The 25,382-nt window shown below is 51.9% G+C and overlaps 9 protein-coding genes and 1 non-coding gene across 10 annotated transcripts; 3 read left to right on the top strand and 7 right to left on the bottom strand.

The window, feature by feature from the left end:
• Positions 1-81: 81 nt before the first annotated feature.
• On the bottom strand, positions 82-2,157 carry Z520_04574 (uncharacterized protein; the record flags this gene model as incomplete). The annotated part of the gene is made up of 2 exons (XM_016775079.1): positions 82-1,544; positions 1,617-2,157. 2 exons carry the CDS (start codon positions 2,155-2,157, stop codon positions 82-84), a joined length of 2,004 nt encoding a protein of 667 aa, XP_016634059.1.
• An 855-nt stretch (positions 2,158-3,012) lies between these two features.
• Positions 3,013-4,113, bottom strand: Z520_04573 (uncharacterized protein; the record flags this gene model as incomplete). Its single annotated transcript, XM_016775078.1, has 3 exons — positions 3,013-3,857; positions 3,917-4,011; positions 4,061-4,113. The coding sequence occupies 3 exons, from the start codon at positions 4,111-4,113 to the stop codon at positions 3,013-3,015; spliced, it is 993 nt and encodes a 330-aa protein (XP_016634058.1).
• A 312-nt stretch (positions 4,114-4,425) lies between these two features.
• Z520_04572 (uncharacterized protein) lies at positions 4,426-5,379 on the bottom strand (the record flags this gene model as incomplete). Its single annotated transcript, XM_016775077.1, has 1 exon — positions 4,426-5,379. The coding sequence occupies one exon, from the start codon at positions 5,377-5,379 to the stop codon at positions 4,426-4,428; it is 954 nt and encodes a 317-aa protein (XP_016634057.1).
• A 1,156-nt stretch (positions 5,380-6,535) lies between these two features.
• Positions 6,536-9,055, bottom strand: Z520_04571 (uncharacterized protein; the record flags this gene model as incomplete). The annotated part of the gene is made up of 1 exon (XM_016775076.1): positions 6,536-9,055. The coding sequence occupies one exon, from the start codon at positions 9,053-9,055 to the stop codon at positions 6,536-6,538; it is 2,520 nt and encodes an 839-aa protein (XP_016634056.1).
• A 2,068-nt stretch (positions 9,056-11,123) lies between these two features.
• Positions 11,124-12,977, top strand: Z520_04570 (uncharacterized protein; the record flags this gene model as incomplete). Its single annotated transcript, XM_016775075.1, has 9 exons — positions 11,124-11,166; positions 11,771-11,794; positions 11,847-11,860; positions 11,907-11,942; positions 11,995-12,008; positions 12,146-12,461; positions 12,518-12,559; positions 12,619-12,646; positions 12,697-12,977. The coding sequence occupies 9 exons, from the start codon at positions 11,124-11,126 to the stop codon at positions 12,975-12,977; spliced, it is 798 nt and encodes a 265-aa protein (XP_016634055.1).
• A 2,353-nt stretch (positions 12,978-15,330) lies between these two features.
• Positions 15,331-15,437, bottom strand: Z520_04569. The gene has a single exon. It is a non-coding gene; the product is annotated as a tRNA-Glu (tRNA).
• A 1,049-nt stretch (positions 15,438-16,486) lies between these two features.
• Positions 16,487-17,357, bottom strand: Z520_04568 (lactam utilization protein lamB; the record flags this gene model as incomplete). Its single annotated transcript, XM_016775074.1, has 3 exons — positions 16,487-17,028; positions 17,079-17,250; positions 17,301-17,357. The coding sequence occupies 3 exons, from the start codon at positions 17,355-17,357 to the stop codon at positions 16,487-16,489; spliced, it is 771 nt and encodes a 256-aa protein (XP_016634054.1).
• A 360-nt stretch (positions 17,358-17,717) lies between these two features.
• Z520_04567 (uncharacterized protein) lies at positions 17,718-21,616 on the top strand (the record flags this gene model as incomplete). The annotated part of the gene is made up of 4 exons (XM_016775073.1): positions 17,718-18,182; positions 18,228-20,669; positions 20,720-21,296; positions 21,372-21,616. The coding sequence occupies 4 exons, from the start codon at positions 17,718-17,720 to the stop codon at positions 21,614-21,616; spliced, it is 3,729 nt and encodes a 1,242-aa protein (XP_016634053.1).
• Positions 21,617-21,831: 215 nt separating this feature from the next.
• Positions 21,832-22,467, bottom strand: Z520_04566 (uncharacterized protein; the record flags this gene model as incomplete). The annotated part of the gene is made up of 1 exon (XM_016775072.1): positions 21,832-22,467. One exon carries the CDS (start codon positions 22,465-22,467, stop codon positions 21,832-21,834), a length of 636 nt encoding a protein of 211 aa, XP_016634052.1.
• A 1,805-nt stretch (positions 22,468-24,272) lies between these two features.
• Z520_04565 (uncharacterized protein) lies at positions 24,273-25,208 on the top strand (the record flags this gene model as incomplete). Its single annotated transcript, XM_016775071.1, has 2 exons — positions 24,273-24,765; positions 24,853-25,208. The coding sequence occupies 2 exons, from the start codon at positions 24,273-24,275 to the stop codon at positions 25,206-25,208; spliced, it is 849 nt and encodes a 282-aa protein (XP_016634051.1).
• Between the last annotated feature and the right edge of the window lie 174 nt (positions 25,209-25,382).

The following is a 25,382-nucleotide window of genomic DNA, read 5'->3' as shown; positions in this document are numbered from 1 at the left end:
GAGGGCAGCTTCGTCCTCACCCTCGTCGTCCTCGTCGCCGCCGTCACCACCACCGCCACCAACGCCACGCCCCGTGGCATCCTATTCCACGCGCCCCTCGCCGCCAGGGCCGACACCACCAGACTTCCTCGGCGAGAACCTCTTCGCCACCGTTGCCACACGGCGGCGAAGGGTGTCTCGGGGCGTTGGAGTCTGCGTCTCCGCAGACTCCAACGCCCGGACCTGTCGGTAATAGGTCTCTAGGACCGCGAGGTCCCAGGTTACCGATTCCGAAACGACATGGCCCATCGCATGTCGGAAGTCGTAGATGAGTGCCAGCGCCTGGCGGCCACCCAACTCCAGATGGTGTTGTCGCTCTGGTCGCTCGACCGAGAGCAGCTTGACAGTGCTCACCCCTGGATCAAGCGCATGGACGATAGCGCCTGCGAGCTCTCCAACTTCAACAGCGTCCATGGAAGAGGCGGAAGCGAGTGAGCCAACGCGGCAGACGGCCCGCGCCTCCAGAGTCGTATCCTCTGGCAGGAATGCATGGCGATACTTGACTATCGCCTCCACAGAGACTGGTTCGCTTCTCTTGCCGTCCATCTTAAGGCTTGCCAGGAACTGGTCGATCAGGGAGAGCGATGACGCTTTGGTGCCTGACCGTAGGGAGCTGGAGAGTTTGGATTTCAGGGTATTCTCTTGTGCGCCGAGCTTGAGCAAAATATTCCAGTGATCTTTGACACGCAGCTCCTGAACGCTTTGAATTCCGGCCTCAAAAAGCTTGCTGGCAGGGCCTTTGACGTAGGTTTGAATTTGCAGATCAGTCAAGAAACCTTCGTTGTTGTCTGTGAGGATGTAAGGCCGCTCTTGGGATTGAGTGGTTTGTCTTTGCGTCACGAGGTTGTTTTGTTTGACAGCAGTAAGGTTGAACCCGACATACGTGGTCATAGGTGATTTTGCACCAGCTTCCAATACATTGAATGCGAAGGTCTCCACTTTTAGTGCTGCAATTGCTGGCAATGGGACGATTTGGATGTGCCGTCGAGGTAGTGGATGCTGTAGAGGATTGCGGCGATAGCTTCGTTCAGGTTCGCTAAAGTTGTCACGAAAACCGTAGGCATCGAAGTGAGGCTGGATAAGATCGCGGTTGACAGGGGGAGCAATAGTCTGTTCGGGGTATCTTGTGCTGACCGGACTTGGAGGCGGAGCAGACGGTACTGTCTCTCCGTTCACTAGCGGCTCATTCTGATAAGCAGGGGTCAGGGAAGACGTTGTCGCACGAGCCTCATGTGCAAGAGAGCCACGAAAATCCAGGATGTTTTGCAAGGTGGGTGCTTGAACAGCAGGGGCTGTGATGTGATCGTTGATAGGTGGAACAACTCGCATGTCTTGGTCATTCGGGACGCCATTCGTGTAGACACCGTTCGGAAGGTTTGACGCCATGGTTGACGGGAGTGTCTGTGGGACAGCGGTTCGCTGCGATTGTCTCTTCTGTGGATCACGATGGACCTTGCTTGAGTGTCTTGAGGAATGATTGGTCGAGAAAGAGGCGAAGCTGTACACTGAGGACTGTTGAAATATGATCAGCTAAGGCTTTGACGATAGCTAGGCTGTGATCCCTATCAACCACATACCTCGTCTTCCCCGTCTATGGGATAACGCCGCTGAACTGTTGGTGGAAGACTGAAATGATTTGAGGACGGTCTGGAGACAGAAACGCGACTCTGTGAATGAGACGGCTATCGCAGCTTTAGCCAATACCTTTGTGAAAGAGGTGATCACAGGCTGGGGAAGGATGCTCACCTTGACGTCCTTGACGGAGTTCAATCTCTTCTTCCTGGACGCTCGAGCGGAAGATTTGCGAGTAGGGAGAAGATCTGAGAAGGAGACGCAGCCGCGCGAAGGTAGGTTGTCGTCGAAATCCAGGTTCAAGTCGGGTGCGACAGTCCAATTTTGGTCTTGGCTGGACTCTGACTGAGAGCAGGAGGTGCTGGTACTGGCATTTCTTCTTCCCCAAATTGAAGACAACGAAGCCGAGATTGACCTGACTGAGAACCTCGAGGTCTTTGCAGCGCCGAACTCTGTTAGACCATCCGCATCCTCCTCTTTGTCTTTCAAATCTGGATTTTTCACTCTGAGAACCCTTGGGGTCGCATCAATATCTTCTCCGTCCATGATGTTCACAGAGTCTCAAGGATTCGAGGCCGCCAACAGGCTGTGTGGTGATGGTTCCTTCTCTTCCCTGTTCTTCCTGATGTTGATGCTAACAAGGCGACAGCACTGTTGTCAGGAGCCTTTCACACCCGGACGCAGGAGACAAATGTCCCTGGAGCAATCAATTGCTATTTTTATATACAAAGGTCTTTCCCGGCGAGGAGAAAATGAAGAATTCGACAGGCCTTTATCTTCTCGGCTTGTTGACCCAGATGCAGCGGGTGACGTGTTCTGCAGATTGATTCAAAGGAGATGGACAGGACTGCTCTGTTTGCCTCGATCCGGGTGCAGGGAGCCGGAGATTGTCACAGTCCGATTCAAGAATTGGTAATCGCTGCCTGGACGAGTTCGGTTCTGTTCATTTCCTGGGAGAGCGAAGATAATTGTGCAGGCTAAAAGTGCAAGGCGATGATCCCGAGAATGAGGATGCCGAATGCTGCGCCGCTCGAAGAGACAGTTGAGTTGCTCGACGGGCATGCATCAGTCATATGAAGAAGCCATACATGCTATATTCATGTGGCCAGTAATCGAAAGCCGAAGCAGCAACCATACAGAGTATCGTGTGCAGTGTAAACTGTTGAGGAGAGAAGCAAACGATCGAGCTGCGGACGAGATTGAAGGTTGGGGATTTGCTGAAGACAGCACAAGCAAGAGCTTCCACACGTTCTTGCAGCTGCAAGCTGTGGAAGGAGAAGATGATATCGATGATAGATCGTGCAGGAGCATGGCCATCGCGAGGCTCGACTGGCAAGGGGTCACAACGGCGGTCCGCACCGCTTCCTCATTGGCCCATTCGAAATGTCGCAGTTTCCATCATCAGGTCGGCATGGCAGAGCCAGAGACGGGTATTTCGGCCTTTATTTTATCGAAATGCTCATCGCTCAGCTTTGTGAAGCGAATTTGTCGATCGGCTGCAGCCAGGATTCTTTGGTGCGGGTCCATGCTTGTGGTGTCCATCGCAACAGACCCTGCTCGACCACCACCAGTATTGCCGAACAGGGTGGCTTCACTTATGCTGGCTTCGATACCATTCCTCACGCGTGACTCCCAGACACCATCCCATTTCCACTCTCCGGGATTTTTCGGTGATGAAGGAGCTGCATCTTTGCCTTCAGGCATCAGCGTCTGAGGCTCGTTCTGCCGTTTCGCAAGTCCACGATGTGCACGCCACGCGTGCCATGCACTGGGATCTCCAGCGGTCTCAACAGGGAGTTTGTCCAGCAACGCTTCATCTTCAAACGCATCTTGAACATGTTGCAATAAGTTCAAAATGATGGTTCCACGATCTTGTGGTTCCGGCTCAACGACAGGAGTTTCATTTGCTTCTTTGGTGTTGTATTCCAAGGCGTCAAGACTCGAAGCACTTGCATCTCCTTGCTTGTTCATACTGAAAGAGTCTCCCTTGCTGGCCGGCGAAGGAGATGCTGTGAACCAGTGTGGAAATCCATAGCGCAAGCTGAATGCTCCAGGAGGGAGACGATCCTCATCTGAAGCGCTGACAGTGCCTGATGCATCAACGATATTCGCGCTGAAGGTGTATGTGGTCAAAGGCACGATCAAAGGATGGAAGACATCGGTTGAAAAGGTGAGGAGAGGAGGCTGGTCAGGAAATGTGTCTGGAAAAGAGATTTGGAAGCGAAGAATCGCCCCTGTGTACGGTCCTGGACTCTTCATGTCAGCTTCCAAACAACCTTCTGGTGATACGTGAAAGGACTGGTACCTCTTCGCACAAAAATTACCGCGGCCCAGATACAAGGATCGCCAGGAGTAAGTGAAAGATAAAGCCCGTCTGGACAATGTCCTCTCAAAGCAGAGCTTGAAGTAGTGTCAGCCAGCACATTCAACGTCTCAGCGACTCACTCACAAGTCCAACACCAGTTGTTGTCTTCGAAAGGAAGGAAGCAAAGGAAGTGACATTGTTGTGGAAGTCGAAATGCGATTTGGAGATTTGAGTTGGAAATGGCGGAGACAAGCAGCTCCATCGTGCCCCGCGCCGAGACTTAAAAACCAAAGCCTCACCAGCCGCGCGGGTCCTCGTGGACCGTGGGGCGCGGCTCAGCGTGTGAAACGAGCTGTGCCAGTTGCTGTCGTGAAAGGTTTCAAGCCACAGGAGGAAGCGAGCGGAAAGAACAAGGCACAATCAACACTCTTTGCTTGACAAGATGAACGGCATTGGGTATCTTAAGATCTATAAGGGTCCAATTCTATACACAAAACAACAGCATATCGTCAGCCAGGACATTTGGCGACCGAGGCTTTCCTTCGAGTCTGAGCCACAGCGTCAATACCATCATTGACACCGCCAACGATTCCTTCTACGAACCAGGATCCAAGCTCCACACAGGCGCCTCCCACCCGGCCATCCTTGAAGCGAACGATTGCTTGGTGTAACTCTGCACCACGATCACCGAGAGCCGAAGTCAGGTCAATACCATTTGCGAGCACTCGCTCGGTGACTTGATGGTCGCGCTCAAATTGAAGAAGTCGGTTGAGGAGGGTCATGATAATCGGTAGGACCAGTAATAATCCGGCAACAAGCCAGCACACAGCCTGGGCAACACCCTGGCGGAGAATGTTTGGTTGTCGTCGAGCGCGATACTCGATGAGGTTTTCAGCTTGAGAGATAAGCTGGGTTGACATGCTAGCTCGCAGAGTCTGGATCTCGAGGGGCGTCAGATCTGACGGCAGGGCCATGTGCATATATCGCAAAGCATCAATGTGCATGCTCCGCAGGGCGACCGGGTCGCCTCCTTGCTCTGCTTGGGTTTTGGCGTTGACCCATAACCTCACTCCAGTGAGAGCAACATCCCAGTCCACGCCTGATCTCACTTCCAACGGTGGGAGCATCCTCAGAGTCAGATCTTGTGAAGGGATGCTTCCTTCCGGGCTTTCTGGTCTGATCGTGGGTGTTGTTGTTCCACTTGAGTTGGCGGTTGATGCAAACTCATAACTATCCTTCTCTTTGGTGGACTCGATGCAAGAAAAATTACCTGCCCTCCTACGGACACTCGTGCCATGAAGGACCACCGTCTTTGCCGTATGCCGGAGGGAAGTCAAGACTGGTATCCTTGAACGGACCACGGAGGGGATCATGGTGTAGATGGTCGATCTAGAGAGTTCTTCGTATGGTACGGGCTCGTGTCGTGTCATATTCGCATCAGGTCGAGGGACAGCGCCCGCCATTTCTGGCGCTATTGTCAAGGAGGGCCACCTGTCTCCCACGGTCCCTCTCGTCCTAAGAGCTGAAAGGGACAGCGACAGGTAAGTAGGATTTCGTCCTACACACAGGATCTGTTTGGGATTCGGACACTCGAGTATGGGCGGACTCATGTAAAAATCGCAATCTGGAGGAAGCAAGGGGTGGGAACGGAGATGATATCAGCGAATGTTATCGAGGTCCCTCCACGGATGGCATGTGGACATTTCACATGCACATAATCCGATGCACGACATTGTCACGCATAGCCAAGGACGAAGGCGGAAAGGACTACCTAGGTAAGTATCAGGGCAGGCAGGCCAGGTGGGCTGTATGAGAGGATAAGATTTGTTCTGCCAGCGGGATTTAGCAAGACTGCTTTTGTTGGGTTTGTTGAGAACGGGAGAAGGGCAGGGGCATGCATGCTTGCTGGGGGATGGGAGGATGGATCCTAGATACGCGGCGAGCGGAACAAGCCATTTTCTTAGAATCTGACATGTGAGAGCGGGCTGAACTTGAGGGCAATAATCCTCTGTTGGAATGGTCTGGCCTGTAGTAGTGTTGCCTTGTCATCGCCGTCTAGCTCCTTCTTGTTCTGCATGCCTAATGGTTCTCAGATGCTTGGGGCACGTGCAATAGACGGACTGCACGACTGTTAAAACTTATTACTCACATGCTTCCTTTGCAGCTCTGAGGGGCAAGAAACAAGAACCACCAAAATTTGTCTGGCTTCCTGTTCCAAGGACGGACAGTTTGGCGGTCTGTCGGAAGCTCGGAAGTGGATTTTGTTTCTGCCGACGACTCGGAACCTGAAACCCAAGACCACCTGCAGCCTTGACAGACGCAGGGCGCGAGAGGCAGAAGGGCGTGTAGGAACAAACAAGAGAACCTTTAATTCATTACTCGGTACTCTTGTTGATTACTCTTCTACTCCTCGTCGTCAGAGACAGCTGATGACTGGACTGTGAACCGGTGGCGCCATGTCCTTCAACTATTTCCTCAATGAGACCTGCGCCCTCCGCCTGACCAGTGCGAATCCACTCATGGCCAATTTGGTCCGTCTGTTACATTGTTGAAATACTGTCCAATGCCCACCTGATCTATTTCCTTTCTTTCTCTCCTCTTCCAACCTGGATTTCAAACTCAGTTGAATCCTGCGACGTAACCTGTCAATTGGTTCAGGTCACGGTCACTCATGAACTGGCCAGTGCTGCCAGCCTGTGTCGGTTGCTGCTGAAGAGGCATTCCTGGGTTCATGTCCATACCCACGCCCACTGGGTGGTTCATCCCATACGAGCCGAACAAACCGTCACCCGAGATACTCGATGAGAACGGCGTCGCAGGCGCCATCGAGACGCCAATGCCACTACCGCATGCCAGCCCTACTCCTTGACTGTTGTCGAGTCCTAGGTCGAAGTTCAGATCGTCGACCATTCCAAGATCGAGGTTGCTAAAATCAATGCTGTCAAAGTCAAGCTCCATGCCGTTGTCAAATGTCCTTGCCGTGGTCGAGTTGGGTACACTGCCGCAGTCCGGTGTCATGGCTGGGAAAGAGTTGGTATCAACGGACAAGCTCCTACGCTGACTTTGGGTGGTTGCAGGCTTCGACTTCAACCCGCCCTTGATCACGTATGGGGCTAGGATGGGCACTTCAGCCAGGGTTTGGGTCGGCACCATTGCTTCTGTGATAGTTCCAATCCCCTGTTGGTACTTGAAAGTATCAAGCCATTGCTGATTATCTGCGCAGGTCCAGTTCCAGGGATCGTTGTCCTCGTAAATGATAAAGCGCGCGTGATCCTGCAGCTCCTTGTCTGACGGGACGTGACCTGCAACTCTCTGTTGCGATACAAATTTGCTCAATTCCTGCTCTAGTCTACCCCAACAATTTGAGTCACGAGTCATTTGATCAGGCTCCGTGCTCTCGGCTGAGGTGCCGTTGGTCAATCCGCCGTCGGTGTGAGAGGACGGTGTTGCCGTCAGCCTTGCGACATATGGGTCCATCGTGGTCCTCTCGTGGCCGATGAGGTAGGGCGGTATGGCATTCTCAACCAGTCTTTCGACATACGGTTCAAAACCCCATCCGCCACCCCAGTTGCTCATGTCCGCACCATTCCGGAAATGAGCAGCAAGATGATCTGCTCGCTGTTGCCAGGTGGTGAACTTGGATGGGCAGAAGCCGCAAGACGACTTGATCTCGTTTGTGGTGCTCTTCCAGGTGTCCATGTGAGACTGCACCTTCGCGTTGTGCATCAATTTCAGATGCTGGCTGAGGTGGTCCTTCCGATAAAAGGTACGTTCTTGCAACGTCTTCTCTTGGCACGCAGTGAAATTGTGCGATTCCAAATGATCCGTAGACGGGTTTGGCTCGCGGCAGAAGACGCAAAGTTCCATTCCCGTCAGTGCGTCGGTCATTGTACCACCATTGGGACAACATGTCCACCGCTCCAGAGCAAGATGGAGAGACTTCTCATGCCTCTGCCAGTCATACTTGGCAGGGAACGAATCTGTGCAAAACGTGCATTGGAAGATCCTTGCCGCGCGGGATTTGGCCTGTTGCGTAGCCGTGCGTTGCGCCACCGGGGCTCGCCTGCGCCTGCGCCGGTCTTGGGAAGATGCAAAAGAACCCTTGGACCGATTCGACCGCGAAGAAGCGAATGTAAGATCGGAATTGCTGGATTCTTTGGTTCCAAAACTGCTTACAGATGGAGCACGGAACATGGAGAAGGATGAATCGTCTTCGCTCGATGCCTTCCTCGAGCTTGGCCTGGAGCCATGAATGCTCGGCAGAGACGGATTGCGAACTGGTAGCGGGGTGGAAGTGACGGCACGAGCAATAGCGGTCATCGATGCGGGTTCGTGTTCTGGTGGTGAGGCTTTCCATCGGTCTAGGGGATTGAGATCTGTAATGTCTGGATTGTCGACTCTGTTGGGTATGTCAATTGCCCCGAGCATCGGTGAGGACGGCCCAGATTCGGCAGGCCTGACCTTGCCTCGTCTGCGCGCATTGGCCAGCCAATTCGAGATCTGGCTCCTCTTCAAGCCGGTGACTTGCTTGAGCTCGTCCTTTTCTCGCTCATTCGGATACGGGTGGTCAGCATGTTCAGCAAGCCACTGTTTCAGTATCTTGACCGCGTCGCGCGGGAACCGGGCGCCAGTCTTTCGGCCTCGTCCCTCTTCCATTGACTTCATGGCCTTTCTCCGTTCGGTCAATGGCCCTTCAGTAATCTGCTGATCTTCTGCAATTCCTGGGAAAGTATTGACAAAGCCTTTGGGGATTTTGGGGTGGACAAAACTGCACTCTCGATACAGAGAGATGCAGCAGGTGCAGCCTGTGACCAGAGCGCCTCTTGTAGCCAAGAAGCAATCGAGACCCATTCGCGCGCACAGATCACAAGGCTCTTTGGCACGAAACATGGGGTAGTCCGCGGTGATGTCGGAAGGATGTGGGATGGCCTCTATTTCGACGTTGTTGATTAGCTTCAATTTGACGATTTTCATGGGCGGCGGTCGACTTGTCGGAAGGGCCGCCGATTTGTCGAAAAAGAGGGATTCATAGCAATCCGTGGCATCAGTCTCACAAGCCTCGCCCGCGACCGACGAACAGTCGTCAAGGTCGAAAGCAGGGATGGCATGCGAGGCGTCGTCGAAATCGAAGTACTCCATTTTCTATGCCTGGGATCCTCAAAACTGGGGAACCAAACAAGCAAACACTCTTCGAGATGACAATGGAAGAAAAGAATGGAGAGGCGAGAAGGCGACCAGGCCGTACTTTTTGTGAGATCCTCAGCCTTCTCCTCGGACCAGGATACGAATCTCCGAAGATCGGTGGATAGGGTCGATGACTCCTCAGGCAGGACCTGGAATGGGGTGTCAATGGGTGTGTAAGAGCCTTGGTCCTGCACGCCCTTCCCACGACATTTGGACATGGGCCGTCTCCGTTCTTGCGCCTCTTTGGGGAAGTTGGTGCCCACAGGCCACCGAGCATTGGCTGTTGGAGGAGGTGGTGGGCATGGTGGACATATCCGAATGCGCTAGGTACAGCCAGCGTCGTTGGACTCGTCGTAGGTGGCTGCTTATTCCACACGCAGGGCACCTTCTGGAAGCCCAGTCCAGAGCCAATTGTGGGCTTTGGCGCCCGTCATCTCAGTTGATAGCGGGGTATCTTCCGCGCATTTGTCGAGTCTGCAATGGGCCCTCAGACAAGCGTGTGCCAGGGGTGCAGTTGGCACGTCGCATTGGCCATGGCGTACCTTGCGAGCTTGGTAACTAGGAAAAAATAAGGCTCGGCTGCGTATCATCGCCTGTCTCAGGACTGACCGGCCGGTAGGCGCTGACAAACCTGCCACTCTGCATAATGCGATTTTCTCTCATCGTCCACCCTTCAAGATAATACTTGCTCATGTCTCCGTGTTCAATGCCAACGCCACTCCAATTTTGGCACGACGCGCGCCGACTGGGGAAGGCGTCCGGGGGAGAAACAACACCCTGGAGCTCTTGCCCTTGTATCTCCGACGTTTGGACTTTGGAGTCGATCAATCACAAACCTTTTCTGGTACATCACTGGGACGGTGCGTCCGGATCAACATCAAGAGTACCTAGTAGGTATTAGGTAGGTACTATCTGGAAGCAGTTGATAAGATGACGGTGTGGCAGGAGGGCTGCAGATCCGAGACTCTTGATCATCTGGCTCTTGAGTAACATGACTGGCTCTCCTGAGAATATCTACACTGTAACAAGGCTATCGGCGATCCATCTGGCTTGTGCTCCGTCGAACCAATTCTGAAGATTATTAAGAGTGGAGGCGCTGATGCAGCAATGCACTGCACATGCATCGTTCAAAACCCATATAGATTGATTGTTGGCGCTCACGCTATAGCCACTGCTGGGGCCGTCGTTGTCGCTGCCGTCGCCGCTGCTATAGATGTAGAACCAAGCTTCTTAGGTTTTCATGACCGACAGGAGAGCAAAGTCTGGCGAATCATTCATGCAACCGAACAATGTTGCTCGCGTGGTGGTTAGGAGAGCAACAAGTATGAGAAGTAACATGTTGAATCGGAAGAGAGAATAAGTCGGGAAGTTCATTCGCAGATGTATGTAAAAGATGAAATACCAGAGACATCTCAGCCGTACATGCTCAGAATTGACAGTCGTTTTGCCATATGTGTGATCAAACCCTCTTGCTTCCTGTCTTTGCCTCCCAAACGATTTGATTCCAGCCTGTGGCCTTCTCTGGGGAGGTGGACTCCGCAATGACCGTCACGCTAGATCTTCGGCTGAAGTTGTCTGGTCTGCGCTAGGAAACCTCGGTGTAATTTCCACACAGCATATATCAACCTGACAGCGCCCCAGGACATTGTAGAGTCCGTCGTCTTCCCCTCTCGGCCCCTTTCAGTCACAACTCATTGACTTTCCAATCGCATATGGGCCTCGAAAGTCATCGGTGGGCTGGTTGATATACCGTATCATAGTGATGTCTGCAATACCGCAACGTGGGTGGTGTCTAGCTTCAGAGAGGTTCTGTCAGTTTCGTGTGGAAGGCAAAGGGAGGAGCTGGACTGCTATCGATCTCAAGTGATGTTCCGGTCTCACTGCAGTAAGGACTCGACTTTCCACAGGACGGACGGGGGAGTTGCCGCCATGGCACCAGACGGTCTCATATACCCTCGGGATGAAGTGAAAAGTGAACCTTGATTCATGCTGGCTCAATGTCTCTCGTTCATGGTCTTGCTTCATGGCGACGCTCGAGTGGAAGGAGAGCCAGATGTTGAGGACTTGTAAGAGCTGAGTGCGATGCAGTATCAAGTGCAGGTTCAGCAACAAATGGATGAGACTATTCAATGGCCAGTGGTTCACTCCCTTGCCATCGCGCCTGTCATCGCACTTGCCACGAAGGCACCGGCTCGGCTCCAATGCTCATGGTATAAAGTTGTTCCGGATTGAATTGATGGCCGATTGACCTGCCCGTTGGCAATCTAGCAGGTGCGGTACTCTCTGCGTCGTTTTGGGAAGGCACGACCGTCATCTTGGCGTGTGCAAGGTGTCCAGGTGAATATCTCACTCTTCTTTCACTTTCCTCCTTCTTTTCTTCTCTTCTTCTCTTCAGGTTCACAGTCAAAAGATCTTTTTTTTCTCTGTTCCGCGTCCGTTCGAGTTCCTTGGTGAGTACAACTGTTTTCATATTCCTCAATCGAACACCATTGCCCGTTCCTGCTCTTGATTCAGTGAAACAGCCTCCAGTGTTTCCATCACTCCGCTCGAAGATCATCTTGTCCCTCCTTTGACGCTCGAGCCTCTCTTTGACGCTCAACACACTTGATCACACTCTCTTTCGGACCCATTGGAAGGCTTGGTTCTGTGCTGACTGTTTAAATGCAATAGACCCGAGTTCAGTGTACACGTTTTGTATGTACATCTCCGTCCCCTTGTTTGTGGTCAATGCTAACTGTGTATCTAGTATCCCTGTCCACAGTATGTTGCAGCGCTTTTCTCCTACATTCTGGCAATGCTGACTTAGATTTTTCAATGGAATAGATCAGACTGTGCGAGTCTTGTATGTTCATCTGCATCCACTTGTTTGTGGTCAATACTAACCATATATCTAGTTTCCCTGCTCCTCGTATGTTACAGTGTTTTCTTCCTGTACTTTGGCAATGCTGACCTAGGTCTCGGCACAAAGGCTCACGTTTTTTTTTTTTCAAAAAAAAGTAAGTGTTATTCGTCAGTTACGTCGAGCTTGCTAACATGATCTTGCAGTAATCATTCCGAAGTATGTCTTGGCCCTTTGTCGCCCTACATTCCTGTTTTCGTCTTTACACTCTTCCCCTTCTGGTGTCCGCCTTTCAAGCTTATACTCATTGTGGATCAGATGTTTGCGGCGGGCTCCGGCGGCAACGGTGGTTTCGGTGGCGGCTTCGGCCGCGGAGGCAAGTTCGGTGGCTGCGGTGGCAGCAATGGGGGCCGACGCGGCGGCAACGGTGGCTGGGGTGGTGGTGGCAGTAGGCGCCACCCCACCGGCGTGAAGAAGAAGCGCGGCGTGAGTGCCGCTGTCAATCGCCTGCGCCAGCGGGCAGTAAGTCATTCTACGTGGTGCGCACTCTAGTGCTATGGCTAATACAATTGGATCAGAACCTCCTCGAGTTGATCGAGGACCTCCGCCGCCAAAGCGAGGTTGGTTTCACCCTATATCCGACATAATTTGAGATGCTTATATACTGACAATACTGTAGGCGGCGGAGGCGCAGCTGGCGGCGTTGGGTACGCTTGGTTATATTCCTGTCCAGGGATTTGTTACTGATATACTTCAGAGGAGGAAGACCGGTTGGCCGCGGCGGCAGCGGCGGCGGCAGCAGCAGCAGCAGCAGCGGCAGCGGCAGCGGCAGCGACAATGGCCCCAGTGGCTCCGGCGGCGACGGCCCCGGCAGCAGCGGCGGCGACGACGACGGCAGCCGGCGGCAACGGCAACGGCAACGGCAACGGCAACGGCAACGGCAACGGCGACGAGGAGGAGGAAGAGGAAGAGGAGAAGGTGAAGAAAGAAGAAGAAGATGACGATGATGATGATGACGACGGCGGTGTTGCCGTATGATTTTCTTCTTTTTTTTCCACCAAAAAAAAACAATTTCAGATTCTTGCGGCTGCGGCAGCGGCAGCAGCGACAGTGTTTTTAGGCGGCATGGCCGCAATGCATCTCTTTCTACACACGTTCCACAATTTCTTCTTCCCTTGTTCTTCAGATGGTTCCTCTTAGCAGCGCATCTCCCGTAATGGACGACTGGGAAGTGCGGAGCGCGATCAGTCAAACAACCAAACGCACGGGAAAAAGGCGTGAATCTACCCACAAGCCACAAGCTCTAAGACGTGGTTGCAATGGGAGTGAGACTTGGAAAGGTATGGAACCGTTCTAGACCAGTCAACACTAGCAGGATGAAGATGGGGGTGAGACAAGACTCGGTACTATGTACCTTCAAAAGACTGAATCATGGACAAACCTGGTGCGGGACTGGGTTTCACTGCTGGGGACATCTGCAAATGAACTTGCGACTGAATATCAGGGTCTTCTGGATGCCGAAGCAGCTCGCTATATCTTTCGCTCGACTGAGGTATTTTTTCAGTTTCCAACGCTGATAATATTCCCCATTGATCGGTCGAGTCTTCGTGCTGTCACTGCGCTGTTGGGTCGGCCATGGCATTGAGATGAGCATGGACTGGCTGTCACAGGGAACTGTTGCTGCTGTCGTTAGAGGGGCCGTCACCACTAATGGCGCTCTCGCTGGAGGGACTGCCGCCGCTGGCAGGGCCACTGTCGCTAGAGAGCGACGTCTGTGTGCGAAACTCCGATAGGGAGCTCGACTATATCGCGGCCGATGACGGGGAATACACAGAAGATATTCAGAGTCTCTTCATCAGCGGAAGGAGGGAGAAAACTCTGAGGCACTAGTCCTGAACCCGGTGATGGGGGAGGTGGTATTTTGGGATTTAGCGAAGGGCGTCCTTGCTGGCAGTGAGGTGATTGGATATAATCCGGTGCTGATGGTGGTGTCGAGGCGGCCACGTGGTTGATGTAAAGTGAAAGAAAAATTGAGATAGAGCTATGAAGTAGGCCCGAGGCACGGGGAAGGTATGAGCCGTGCCTTACCATCCTCTCATCAGGAAATGGATACTTACTCCAGCACATTTTCTGGCATAAGAAGGCCTGAAACCCGGTTGGACTGTGCTCTCGCTGACTATACCAGGTCGAGCATGTCCACATCTCAAGTTTTTTTCCAAGAGGACAAGGTGGCCAACCTGACATTAAGTCCACATCCTCGTTCCAACAATTTTCCTTGTCACCGCCTATCTCACTGGGCCCTGATGCGAACCCTTGTAAATATCAACAAAGTCTGATTGTAATGTGAGAACAACACGACAGACGCCTGGGGATGCAAGGTCTTTTTGGGATCTGTAAAGCGTGTTGTTGGAGTGAAGAGCAGAAGTCCTCGAGCGCACACGCATTTCGACCATTTGGAACATGCCATTATTGCCGCCACGTCTGCCACCGCCGCTGCCACCGCAGTCATCTAGCCTGCCTTCGCGGCCGAAGCCAGCACCAAGACTGCAGTGGCCGGGAGCCGTCGCGAATATCTAATAGAGACTGAGAAGTGCAGCGCTGGAAGCCCGGTGTTGAAGAGACTGGCGAGACCTTTTTCAGACCACTCAGAGACCAGGAGTTGACAACAGGAAGCCGCACAGACTGTTGAGATGGACGTATGTTAGGGCGGCAAACCCTTCTCTGACTGCAGGAAATGATGCGATGATACTGCAGGAGATTGGGTTCGAGGAAAGGCTCATGGAAATGGAAGGGGTCGTTTTGTTCTCAGCACAGGAAGCCGTCGTTACCCAAGAGCCAATAACGAGCCCCCGGAAAAATAGGGGACCAATCGGCGTAAAGTCCCACCGTTAGCCAGCACTGCCCCCAGAACTATTCAATCTCGAAACACCATTTCAACCAGCTTTCCTCAAGCATTATGGGATGATATTGATATCATCTGGTAGCCTGGAAACTCAAGAACGTATCTGGAGAATGAAATTTTGGGGTTTGCTCTAAGAATTTCGAGTGTGAGGGGGGAAACTAACTCAGGTCCATTCACGGATCGCATTCCGCGCTCCGTCTCTTAATATCCTTTTCCACTGGCTCAACAATTCCAAGCTGAATCCACATGTTCCCTGGTGCATGTGGCGCAGCATCCGCCTTCTCTGATGGTGTTTCGCACAAACTGCGCGTCTCGTAAAACCCAGTGAAGCTGTATCAAAAGGAAAAAGCCACCACACAATATTCCCAACTCCCAGTCCCTGCATCTACAGAAGAATGTTATATTTGAGTCCAAAAAAGCGTCCAGTACATCATTCAGTACCTAAACAGCGTCCCGTATACGTTAAAATAGCCAAAAAGAACATAGAAATTCCGCAACGGGGAATCGAACCCCGGGCTTGTCGGCGCTATCATATCATCTTTTCTGATAGATTTTTGAAATGAGAGCGACAGATGTTACCTCTACACCATTGCGGATTGTTTAATTGTGATTGTTGAATGGATTCTGACTATTTTAATATATATTTCGCTTTGTGTGGGTGGGGGAAGATGGAACTGTGCCGGGGACTTTGGTTGACTAAAACCCTGAACAGGATGCAGAAATCATAACTAGATAAGCTTAGCCTAGCTTTAAAATGTGCCAATCATATCACTCTCTCTTTTTACTTCTCAATTGGACCTGTTACTGGGCGGATTACTTCGAAATGTTGCTTGGCAAGGGGGTTGATTTGTATCGCTCCATTTGTACGCTTTTTGCATTTCACCACTCCTTTTGGACTCAAATTAACCACCAGCACCTCTCAAGAAACATGTTCCCAGGCAGTTCAGGCTATTGGGAAAACCACAAATTACAAAACGCAGCCCAGACAGAGGGTAGCTCTCCCATTGCAATTGTTCTGGAAATTTAACTATTCATTCCGAGTTGGCTGGCCCTGATCGCAAAGTCCGACGCATGCGCAAGACCAGCAATGCTGTCCACTCCCTTCCCTGGTTCGGTTATCTAATCAAAAGTTGAGTCCTGAGGCAGCGAGAGGCGTGGGCCCTTAAGGAATGGAATGCTCGGTTCCGTGGGGAGGTGGGTGGCTTATCGATTTCTGTTCTAGTCCGCATTTGGTCAGGGGCTTTCTATTTTAGGTAGTATAAGGTTGACCAAGACAAGGTATACAGTCACGTGTGGTCTGAAATAGAGCTTGGCATTGTCAGGTGGCAACGGGCTACCTAATTAGGATATCCGGAGCAATATCGGAAATGTCGAATCAGGTGTCAGAATCGGACGCGTAGCAACCAAGGCCTGACAACACTGCGCGGCACGCAACAGAAGTATCAACACAATGGCCTGTGGCCTGTTGAACACGCCAACTCTGCAACAAATACGGACCGGGAACAATGCAGGAAACTCTCCTTCCGCAAACCCGTGACGTTGGTGAACCAGAGGGCGTCTTGGGCAACACGTTCAGGACCCCAAGAGCTGAAGCTATCAACATTTGTCATGGTATCATTCTGCATCAATGAAACTCTACCATCTCTCATATCCTTCCATGTTCCTTGTTGAACTCATCAATCACTTCCTTTGTGGTCTTGATGATTCCAAGGCAGCCAGGAGAGTCCGAATGGCAGCAAATGGATATCGGGTAGTCCTTCACTGGTAACTGGACGACACTCCCATCTGTTGCAGTAACGGATTGTGAGTTGAGCTGTTGACTGACGTGCTTCCTGACATCTTCAAGATTCCACGGCTTCTTCTTCCGGTCGATAACGAGCATGCCGTCGTTGCTGTATTTCACGTCTCCATACATCTCCGCCCAGAAGGGGATACCGAGATCGTTAGCCGCCTTCTCCATGTTCGTGCCTGCAAGACCAAAGACAGGGACGCCTTTGGGAATCCCTTCCATGACCGCTTTGGCGATTTCATAGTCACGACACATCATTCCGTACAAGATACCGTGGGGTTTGACGTGATGCAAGGGGACGCCTTCCTGATCGAGGAAACCCTTCAATGCGCCAACTTGGTACACAGTGATGGCTGTCAGTTCCTCGGGAGACAATTTGATCTCGCGTCGACCAAAACCTTCATGACATTAGAATCGAGTTGACTTCTGACAGGGTCGAGAAGCTCACCTTGTATATCCGGAAGCCCGGGGTGTGCCCCGACTTTGATATTGTGCTTTTTACAGTTCCTGACAGTCTCCTGCATAATCAAGGGGTCGCCCGCATGAAACCCACATGCGACATTCGCATGGTCTATCAACGGAAGCAACTCCAAGTCTGGGCCGCAGACATAGTTGCCGTACTGTTCTAGTGATCAGACACGGTGCACGGGCTTGAACAGAGCCCACTTACCCCTTCACCCAGATCGACATTCAGCAAGGCTTTGTGCTTGATTGGTGGAGGCGCCATCTTGAATCTGCTTAGTACGTGTGATGGCGAAAATCAACAACTGTTCGAAATGCCACGCGAATGTTTTCACACATTATTTTTTCATTTTCTGGTGATGAGGAGGCATCCTTCGGCCCTTTCCAATGATACGTCACTAATGCTGGCGGAGAAGAACGACTTGCGGAGGCGCGATAAACCTTCGTGCCCCTCATGGATATTTTGGGGAATCCTTGCACATTAAGTCCAATGACGGCAGGTGGCTTTCACTGATATCAAGCCATTACAACACAGCTTGATAATGCCAACAACCCCTCGCATCGGCAAAGCTGCGTGTCAGCTGCGGCCTGTGCCTCGTCCTCTTCCCTCACTAGACTTCTCAAGATGGAGAAATTGAAGACGTTGCTGGTCGCGAATCGAGGAGAGATTGCGGTGCGGATATGCAAGACAGCGCGCAACCTTGGTATCAAGACGATTTCAATCTACACAGGAGCAGACGCCGCATCGGCTCACGTTGGGGCCGCAGACGAAGCTGTTTTGCTCTCCGGACCAGATGCCAAGGGGTACATCGACACAGAACAAATCATTGAAATCGCCAAATCCAAAGGAGCAGACGCCATCATCCCAGGCTATGGATTTCTATCCGAGAACACTGACTTCGCCAGACATGTTGCCGAAGCGGGGATGGTGTTCGTTGGACCCAGTCCCAAGTGTATCGACGACTTCGGCATCAAGCATACGGCTCGCGAACTTGCTGCAAAAGCGAATGTCCCCATCGTCCCGGGAACCAAAGGCCTTGTCAAATCAGAGGATGAAGCGGTTGAGGAAGCGAACAAACTGGGGTTTCCGGTAAATATGACCCTTTGTGCTCAGAAAATGTGTTAACAATTCCAGGTTATGCTCAAAGCTACAGCAGGCGGAGGCGGTATGGGTTTGCTAACGTGCAAGGACGAAAACGAAGTCCGTCAGTCGTTCAAGACAGTTCAGTCGCGTGGTGAGACTCTGTTCAAAAACTCGGGCGTCTTCATAGAAAGGTTCTACCCTTCTTCACACCATATCGAAGTGCAAGTCTTTGGCAACGGGCAAGGTGAAGCAATACATTTTGGAGAGCGTGAATGTTCGATTCAACGACGACATCAGAAGGTCATTGAAGAGTGCCCCAGCCCATTCGTGGTGAAACATCCCGAACTCCGGGAGAAGCTAGGCTCAGCTGCTGTCCGTCTGGCCGACTCAATCAACTATGGTTCGGCTGGGACCATCGAGTTTCTCGTGGATGACGAGTCCGGTGCCTTCTTCTTCCTCGAAATGAATACGCGTTTGCAGGTTGAGCATGGCATCACTGAGATGTGCTATGGGATTGACCTTGTGGAGTTGATGCTGAAGCAAGCCGACGCAGAGCTTTCCGGAAAGGGTGGCCTCGATGGTGACTATCTCCGCAGTCTGCAGCCCAAGAATCCCTCAGGGGCAGCAATCGAGGTACGAGTCTACGCTGAGAATCCGGCAAAAGACTATGCACCTTCACCAGGCACACTTCAACATGTTTCCTGGAAGCAAGTTCCGGGCTCAAGAATTGATGGCTGGATCCACACGGGGACGAAGGTCACTTCATTCTACGATCCTTTACTGGCTAAAGTCATGGTTCACGCGTCCGACCGAACGAAAGCCCTCAAATTGATGTCTGAAATGCTCGAAGGCTCCAAGATCTTCGGACCACCGACAAATATCGAGTTCTTGGAGGCCATCTTGAAAGACAGCACATTCCAGTCCGGCAACACAATGACAAAATTTCTAGAGACGTTCAATTTTCAGCCTTCGGCGATCGACGTCCTTCAAGGTGGTGCATACACCTTGATAGAAGACTGGCCTGGGCGTCCCACCATCGGAAGAGGTTTCTCACATTCTGGCCCCATGGATCCTCTAGCATTCCGAATAGCTAATGCGCTCGTTGGCAACCCTCCCGGCAAGGAAGGCATTGAGATCACCTTGAGTGGACCGGATCTCAAATTCCTTGGGCCTGCCATAGTGGCCATCTGTGGTGCGCCAATGGAGGTCAAGCTAGATGGCAAAAATGCACCTATGTGGACGCGCCTGAAGATCAAAGCCGGCCAGCGACTCACCATCGGCAAAACGACTGGAGGAGGATGCAGATCCTATTTGGCAATATACGGCGGTCTCCCCAGCATTGCGACGTGGTTCGGGTCGAAGGCAACGGCGCCCATGACTGCCGTCGGTGGTTACCAGGGAAGAGCCCTTGCAGCTGGCGATTTCCTGGTGATCACTGCGGACCTGCCCAGTGTCAGTGGCGAGCTTAGACTACCAGACAACTTGATACCGTCTTACCCCGAAGAATGGGATCTTCTGGCCATGCCCGGCCCTTATGACGAGGGTTTTGTCACCAATGAGTCCATCGAGGAGTTCTACAACAGCACGTGGACTATTTCACACAATGCCGCTCGAGGAGGCATCCGGCTGATTGGCCCGAAACCAAAATGGGCACGCCCCGATGGAGGAGAGGGCGGCGCCCATCCTTCAAATGTCATCGAGTATGGATATCCCGTTGGCACCGTGAACTGGACGGGGGACGATCCCTGTCTCTTCCCCATCGACGCGCCCGACTTTGGTGGATTCGTGTCCGCGACGACAATCGTGAAGGCCGATTATTGGAGACTCGGTCAAATGAAGGCTGGCAACAAGCTGAGGTTCAAGAGGGTTTCGTACCACGATGCCATTGCGAAACGAAAGGAAGTCGAAGACTTTCTAGGTTCGATCCACGACTGCTGCCAGGGGAAAGGCAGCTTCGAGCATGTTTCACCCCTGAAGTATGAAGGATTCCCTCCCTCCGTCGAGAGTAAAGGATGGGAGCCTGCAGTCATTCACCAAATCCAAGAACAGGGCAACCAACCGCTCGTCTCATATCGACAGGGCGCTGACGACTTTATCCTGATCGACTACGGTCATGGCTCCTTCGATCTCAACTACCGATGCCGTGCAGTCGCACTGTATCGGAAGCTCAGGGAAAACATCGGAGAGATATCGTTCTCCAATGGTGCAATGCATACTGGAATGGCTTGTGGAAACTCGCTGATGCTGTACTATGACTCTACCAAAGTCCCCCGCCAGAAGATGTTGGATTATCTTCTCCAGCTTGAGAACGAACTCGGCGATCTGAGTGAAGCCAAATTTCCAAGCCGCAAGTACAAACTCCCCATCACGTTCCAGAGTAAAAGGCAGAAGGAAAGTCTCCAGAGGTACATGGAGACGCAAAGACCGTACGCCTCATATCTGCCTGATCCGATGGAATTTGTGGCAAAGAACAATGCATTTACTCTTCAACAGGTAAGTTCCTGACGAATCGGCCTACCTTTCCGTTCTCTAACGCATAGCAGCTTCGAGACATATACACAAAATCGTCATTGATGGTGGTGGCTGTGGGGTTCTTTGTGGCTCTTCCAATCGCTCTGCCCATCGATCCTCGACAGCGTATCCAGTGCCCCAAAATGAATCCGTCCAGGGTACACACTCCGGAGGGGCAAGTCGGCTGGGGCGGGTCCTGCATGGCGTTATACAACGTCGAGTCGCCCGGCGGCTACATGAACACAGGACTTTCCATCCCGGGCGCTGACATCCTGGGTTTCAAGAAAGGCTACAGCCCTGAGAAGCCGTGGCTGTTCGAAGACTTTGACCAGATCACTTTCTACGAAGTGAGCGAGGATGAGTATGAGGGGATGATGGCCACTTTCCGAAGTGGACGGTACGAGTACGAATACGAGGATACAGAATTCGACATGAAGGAACACAACAAGCTCCTCAGGGAGACCAAGGACGAAGTGGCGCAGATCCGTGCCAAACAGCGCGAAGCACAGGCGGAAATGGACAAGCTGGAGAAGGAACTTCTTGAGAAGTGGAATAAGGAGAAAGAAGAGGGGAAAATCAGCATGGATACAGTGGAGGAGCTGCTACATGGTAATTATGTCCCTTCCACTCTCTCCCGTTCCCAAGAGGAAATCTACCTAGGTAGAGAATACTAACGCATCCAAGATCCGGATATCATCCCTGTCGAAGCTCCATTGAACGCCAACGTGTGGAAAGTCGAGGTCAAGGAAGGCGACAGCGTCAAGTTGGAGCAGGTAGTCTCGATCCTGGAAGCAATGAAGCTCGAAATCCCCGTCAAGGCGGAGCAGAGCATGGAAGGAGCAACGGTGGAGAAATTGCTGGTCAAGCCAAACGATGTCGTGCAGGCTGGGAAGCCACTGATGCTTCTTCGCAGACCTACCAAGGGATGACGATCCGGCCGTATCTGCGACTGTTCTGGTACTTCGTGGATGGAGCGGACGGGTCGTTCCTGGCGAGCCAAAGACGTCTCAAAGATTGGCAGAGATAAATGTCATAGCTCGGAGCTGGCTATAGCATAGCACTAGTCCTTTCTTGGTTCAGTTTCACCCTCATCAAGCATCGCAGGCATATCTCCATAAGCATGAGTACGAGGACATTGGACATTTCAAACTATCTTGCCAAAAAGATCGCCAGCCAGCTTCACCAAGTTGTCATACACCAAGACCTTGACCAGGAAGCCAACAACAACAATCCCCATCAACGAAATCATCAAAGACAAAGCCGCGCCGCATGTTCGAAACGCCTGTACTCTGAGCGGCGTTCCTTTAGGTAGCCAGAAAGGACGAAAGACGTAGACGTAGAATCTTGCGCAGGCACTGAGCGCGTATGTAAGACGAGAAGCTGTTGCCAGAGTCAAAGTCCAGTAGAAGCATTGGAACAGCAAAGTCTCTTGCTTGCTAATCTGCATTCTGCTGGTGAACGAGATCACCTGCCACAGCATGTAGAGGAGAGGTATCGTGACAGTGGCCAACATGACCCCATAGATCTTGTTTCTCTGCCGTCTTGCATCCACGCCAGAGAGTTCGTTGTGGCCATTTTGTGGCGAGCCGAGGTCAAATGGATTGCTGGTGCTTTTTCCGTGCTGTGGGAATTTTTGGTCAAGAATTCTTTCGTTCGTAGGCGCTGTTCCGTCCTTCTCATCGACAAGTTCGAGGATGGTTAGGGGAAATTCGCTCAAGATTGGCGTTGCGATGACACAAAGAAAATATTCGGTGACTGGCCGCATATCTGTGACGGTCATTGAATCGTGCCTAGATCTTCTGAAGAGAAAGAGACATTGCTTTCAAAATTGGGCATCGCTTACGTATATGCACAGTGAGGTGATTGTGGGCGCTTCTGAAAAGGCGCCTGGGGTCTCCCGGCTCGCGAAACGTATCCAAAACGTGCCAGCGCTAATATGACCTGGAATCGCATTCTCTGCCTGACGATTGAGACCAGTCCTATATACCCAAGTAGACATCAGTATGTTACAGGATAGCCGCCAAGGCGTATTCCAGATTGCCCGAAGCTCTCGTCCTGGTCGTGGTGTCTAAATTAACACCCATGATCAAATGGTGCTGATGGACAGGCCGAGGCCGAGGTATCTCGAATTGCGCGTTGCCAATGTCGCTACTCAGTGGCCACACAGCCCTGACCCCGTCAGCAGATGATACTGCCAAACTTGAGCTGGAAGCGTCTTCTTCTTCTTCTAGTCCTTGTCATGATGTCGTTAAAGTCGTTGAAGAACTACACTCGTTTCTGGGAACAGATTTCCGCGCTAGTTGTGATAGACCCTGAGGAGGGCCCGAGTACATAACGGATCTAGAACCAGCCTAGCAAGCGCTGCCTGCCCCTCCCATATCACCGCAGGTGCGTGACATCGTCTTCGAGTCTTTACGACCTCAGTCTTGGGCAAGATAACAACAACTGAGTCAAGTTTCCAGCCCTTTAATGGCCATCGAGGTAGCCTTCCTCCATTAATTTGGGAAAATTTGTCCATTAGCAGATACTACCCATCGCAGGTCAATCTCATTGAAGGATTCTTCCACCGCCATCATCCCTTCGCCGTCAAGAAGTCAGCTCAAATCGTTTTCGAGGTTGCGTCTATCGATTCTCGTGGATTACAAGTAGGTCCCAAACCTATCAATGGGGCAAGGGGCGAATTTAAAGAAGCGAACTCTGCCCAATAGCTACCGTCGTGGCGGGGGGATGATGGAGCCAACTGAGCCAACTGAGCCAACTGAGCCAACTGAGACAACTGAGACAACTGAGAACAAGACCGGGCGAATTGCTCCAAATGAGCGTATTTGATCTAGCGCAAGGCTGGCTTCGTTATAGCCTGTGACCACCAGGTCTGTACTGTTGACGGTGTCCTCCGCCAAAGTCTTGTCTCAGGCGGAACACAGCCTGCATATTTGCGAAGCTCTGCAGGTCCTCGTTGGTATGGGTGCTAGAAGAGTGCTCTGCATTTGCCTAGCCACAAAGCTAGCCCACCATACAGGGCAGCTGAGACAGGCGCTAGGAGCTGGCCATCTTCTAGGTTAACCGTGAGCACGACCAGGTCACAATTCAGACCTACGTTCGTTGTCCAGCAGCAGACGTCTACGGCGACGATACCAGTGTGTTTGAATGTTGGTCTATCTTGCCGATCTATTGAACGAACAGTTGGGACCCTGTGCCAACACAATGGTTGTCAGGAATTCTTCGCTTCTGTCTTCTTCAGTGTGTCATCGCCCTCGAAAGTTTTGCCAACTTGTCACGGCCACCCAGCCCCGTCCTCACTCCTAACCATTTTATGCGCCTTGTGGTCCACGACGGTCACTTCGCCCTCGTCGCAGAAGTGTCGCGAGGTGTCGCGCGGCTGCAACTATATGGACAACTTTAGGTAGATCTCGAGACTCACCGGCACAACCACTGTAAATCTGAGGATTTGCAGCGGCGGAAAAGATATAAGTAAGAGTCATTTCAGTCAAGTTCTTGAATTTCGTTGCTCTGCATCCAAAATCAATACCAAGTGTCATTTCCAATTCCTCTCCAACCGTGTCATAGCGTCCTGTCCTGGATAGAATGGCCCGAATTTCTCTCACTTCCGTGATTTGTGGGCTTTTGTTACTTGGCTACAGTGTGGCTGATGGAGACCCTGCTTTCAATATCGTCGGCGGTGGAGCTTCGTTACGGCGGAGGCAGTACGGTGCCATGGGTCACGGGGCATATGGCATGTTCGATGGAGCGGAGTATAGGTGGCATCAGATCTATGATGGCACATGGGTCGGCGTGGAGCCGAGTGAATGGGACGACGCCATCCACGTTCAGAACAACGCACCGCCTCCCTGGAGTGGATATACAACAGAGGCCATCACCACCAATTCTACCCTGGCGGAAAGAGATCTGATTGCCAACATCTGCAACGCTGGTAACACTTGCCTGGCCGCAACTCAGAACACAGTCTATAATATTGCGACCGCTGCCACGCAATTCTTTACCAATCTTGCTCAGACGCAGACAGGAGAAGCCGTGCTCAATCTCTTGTCCAAGCCACTGGTTCAGAAGGTCGCTATTGGTACGTTTCACACATTCTCTCAAAAAGAATTGTATTTTTTTCTCTTTTTTTTTTGCGCCTCAGAAAACGTTCCTAATATCACCACAGATGGAGCCGTCAATGGTGGGGTTTCAGGCTTGGTAGGAGCACTGGTTCAGAAAGCCCTGGGCAACAACGGGCCCCCAACACTTACCGCTGGAGTGAGCGAGACCTCTGTCTGCTCGACGGAGAAGGACCCGTTGGATGCGGTCGTTCTGCTGCTCCAACAGCAAGCCACCCAGTTTGCGCAAATGAACTCGGCTCTGAATTCAATCGCCCAAGAGCTCAACGCGATCAAGATGTCGATTGGGAGTGCAACCAACAGTCAAGATTTCATCACCGTCACGGTGGCCACCATCGAATGTGGGCAAACCCCGAATACTAACCTCATCGGTAATTGTGATATTGCTTTGAACACTTGCTAAGGCATCACCGCGCGACAGCATTGGCTTTTTGGGGGGGTGCTTTAGATGGATTTCACGGTCTCTTTGTCGATTTTTCCTGGTCATTCTACTTGTTATATGCATCGGCGATTAAAGGCATCGTTACTGTTCTGCAGAGGAATGGTTTCCGAGAGAATCCTCAATTCTAGTAGCAAA

The sequence above is a fragment of the Fonsecaea multimorphosa genome (genome assembly GCF_000836435.1).
Source record: "Fonsecaea multimorphosa CBS 102226 unplaced genomic scaffold supercont1.7, whole genome shotgun sequence".
NCBI lineage: Eukaryota > Fungi > Ascomycota > Eurotiomycetes > Chaetothyriales > Herpotrichiellaceae > Fonsecaea > Fonsecaea multimorphosa.
Note: the sequence above shows the minus strand (reverse complement) of the source record. Positions and strands in the feature narration are given on the sequence as shown.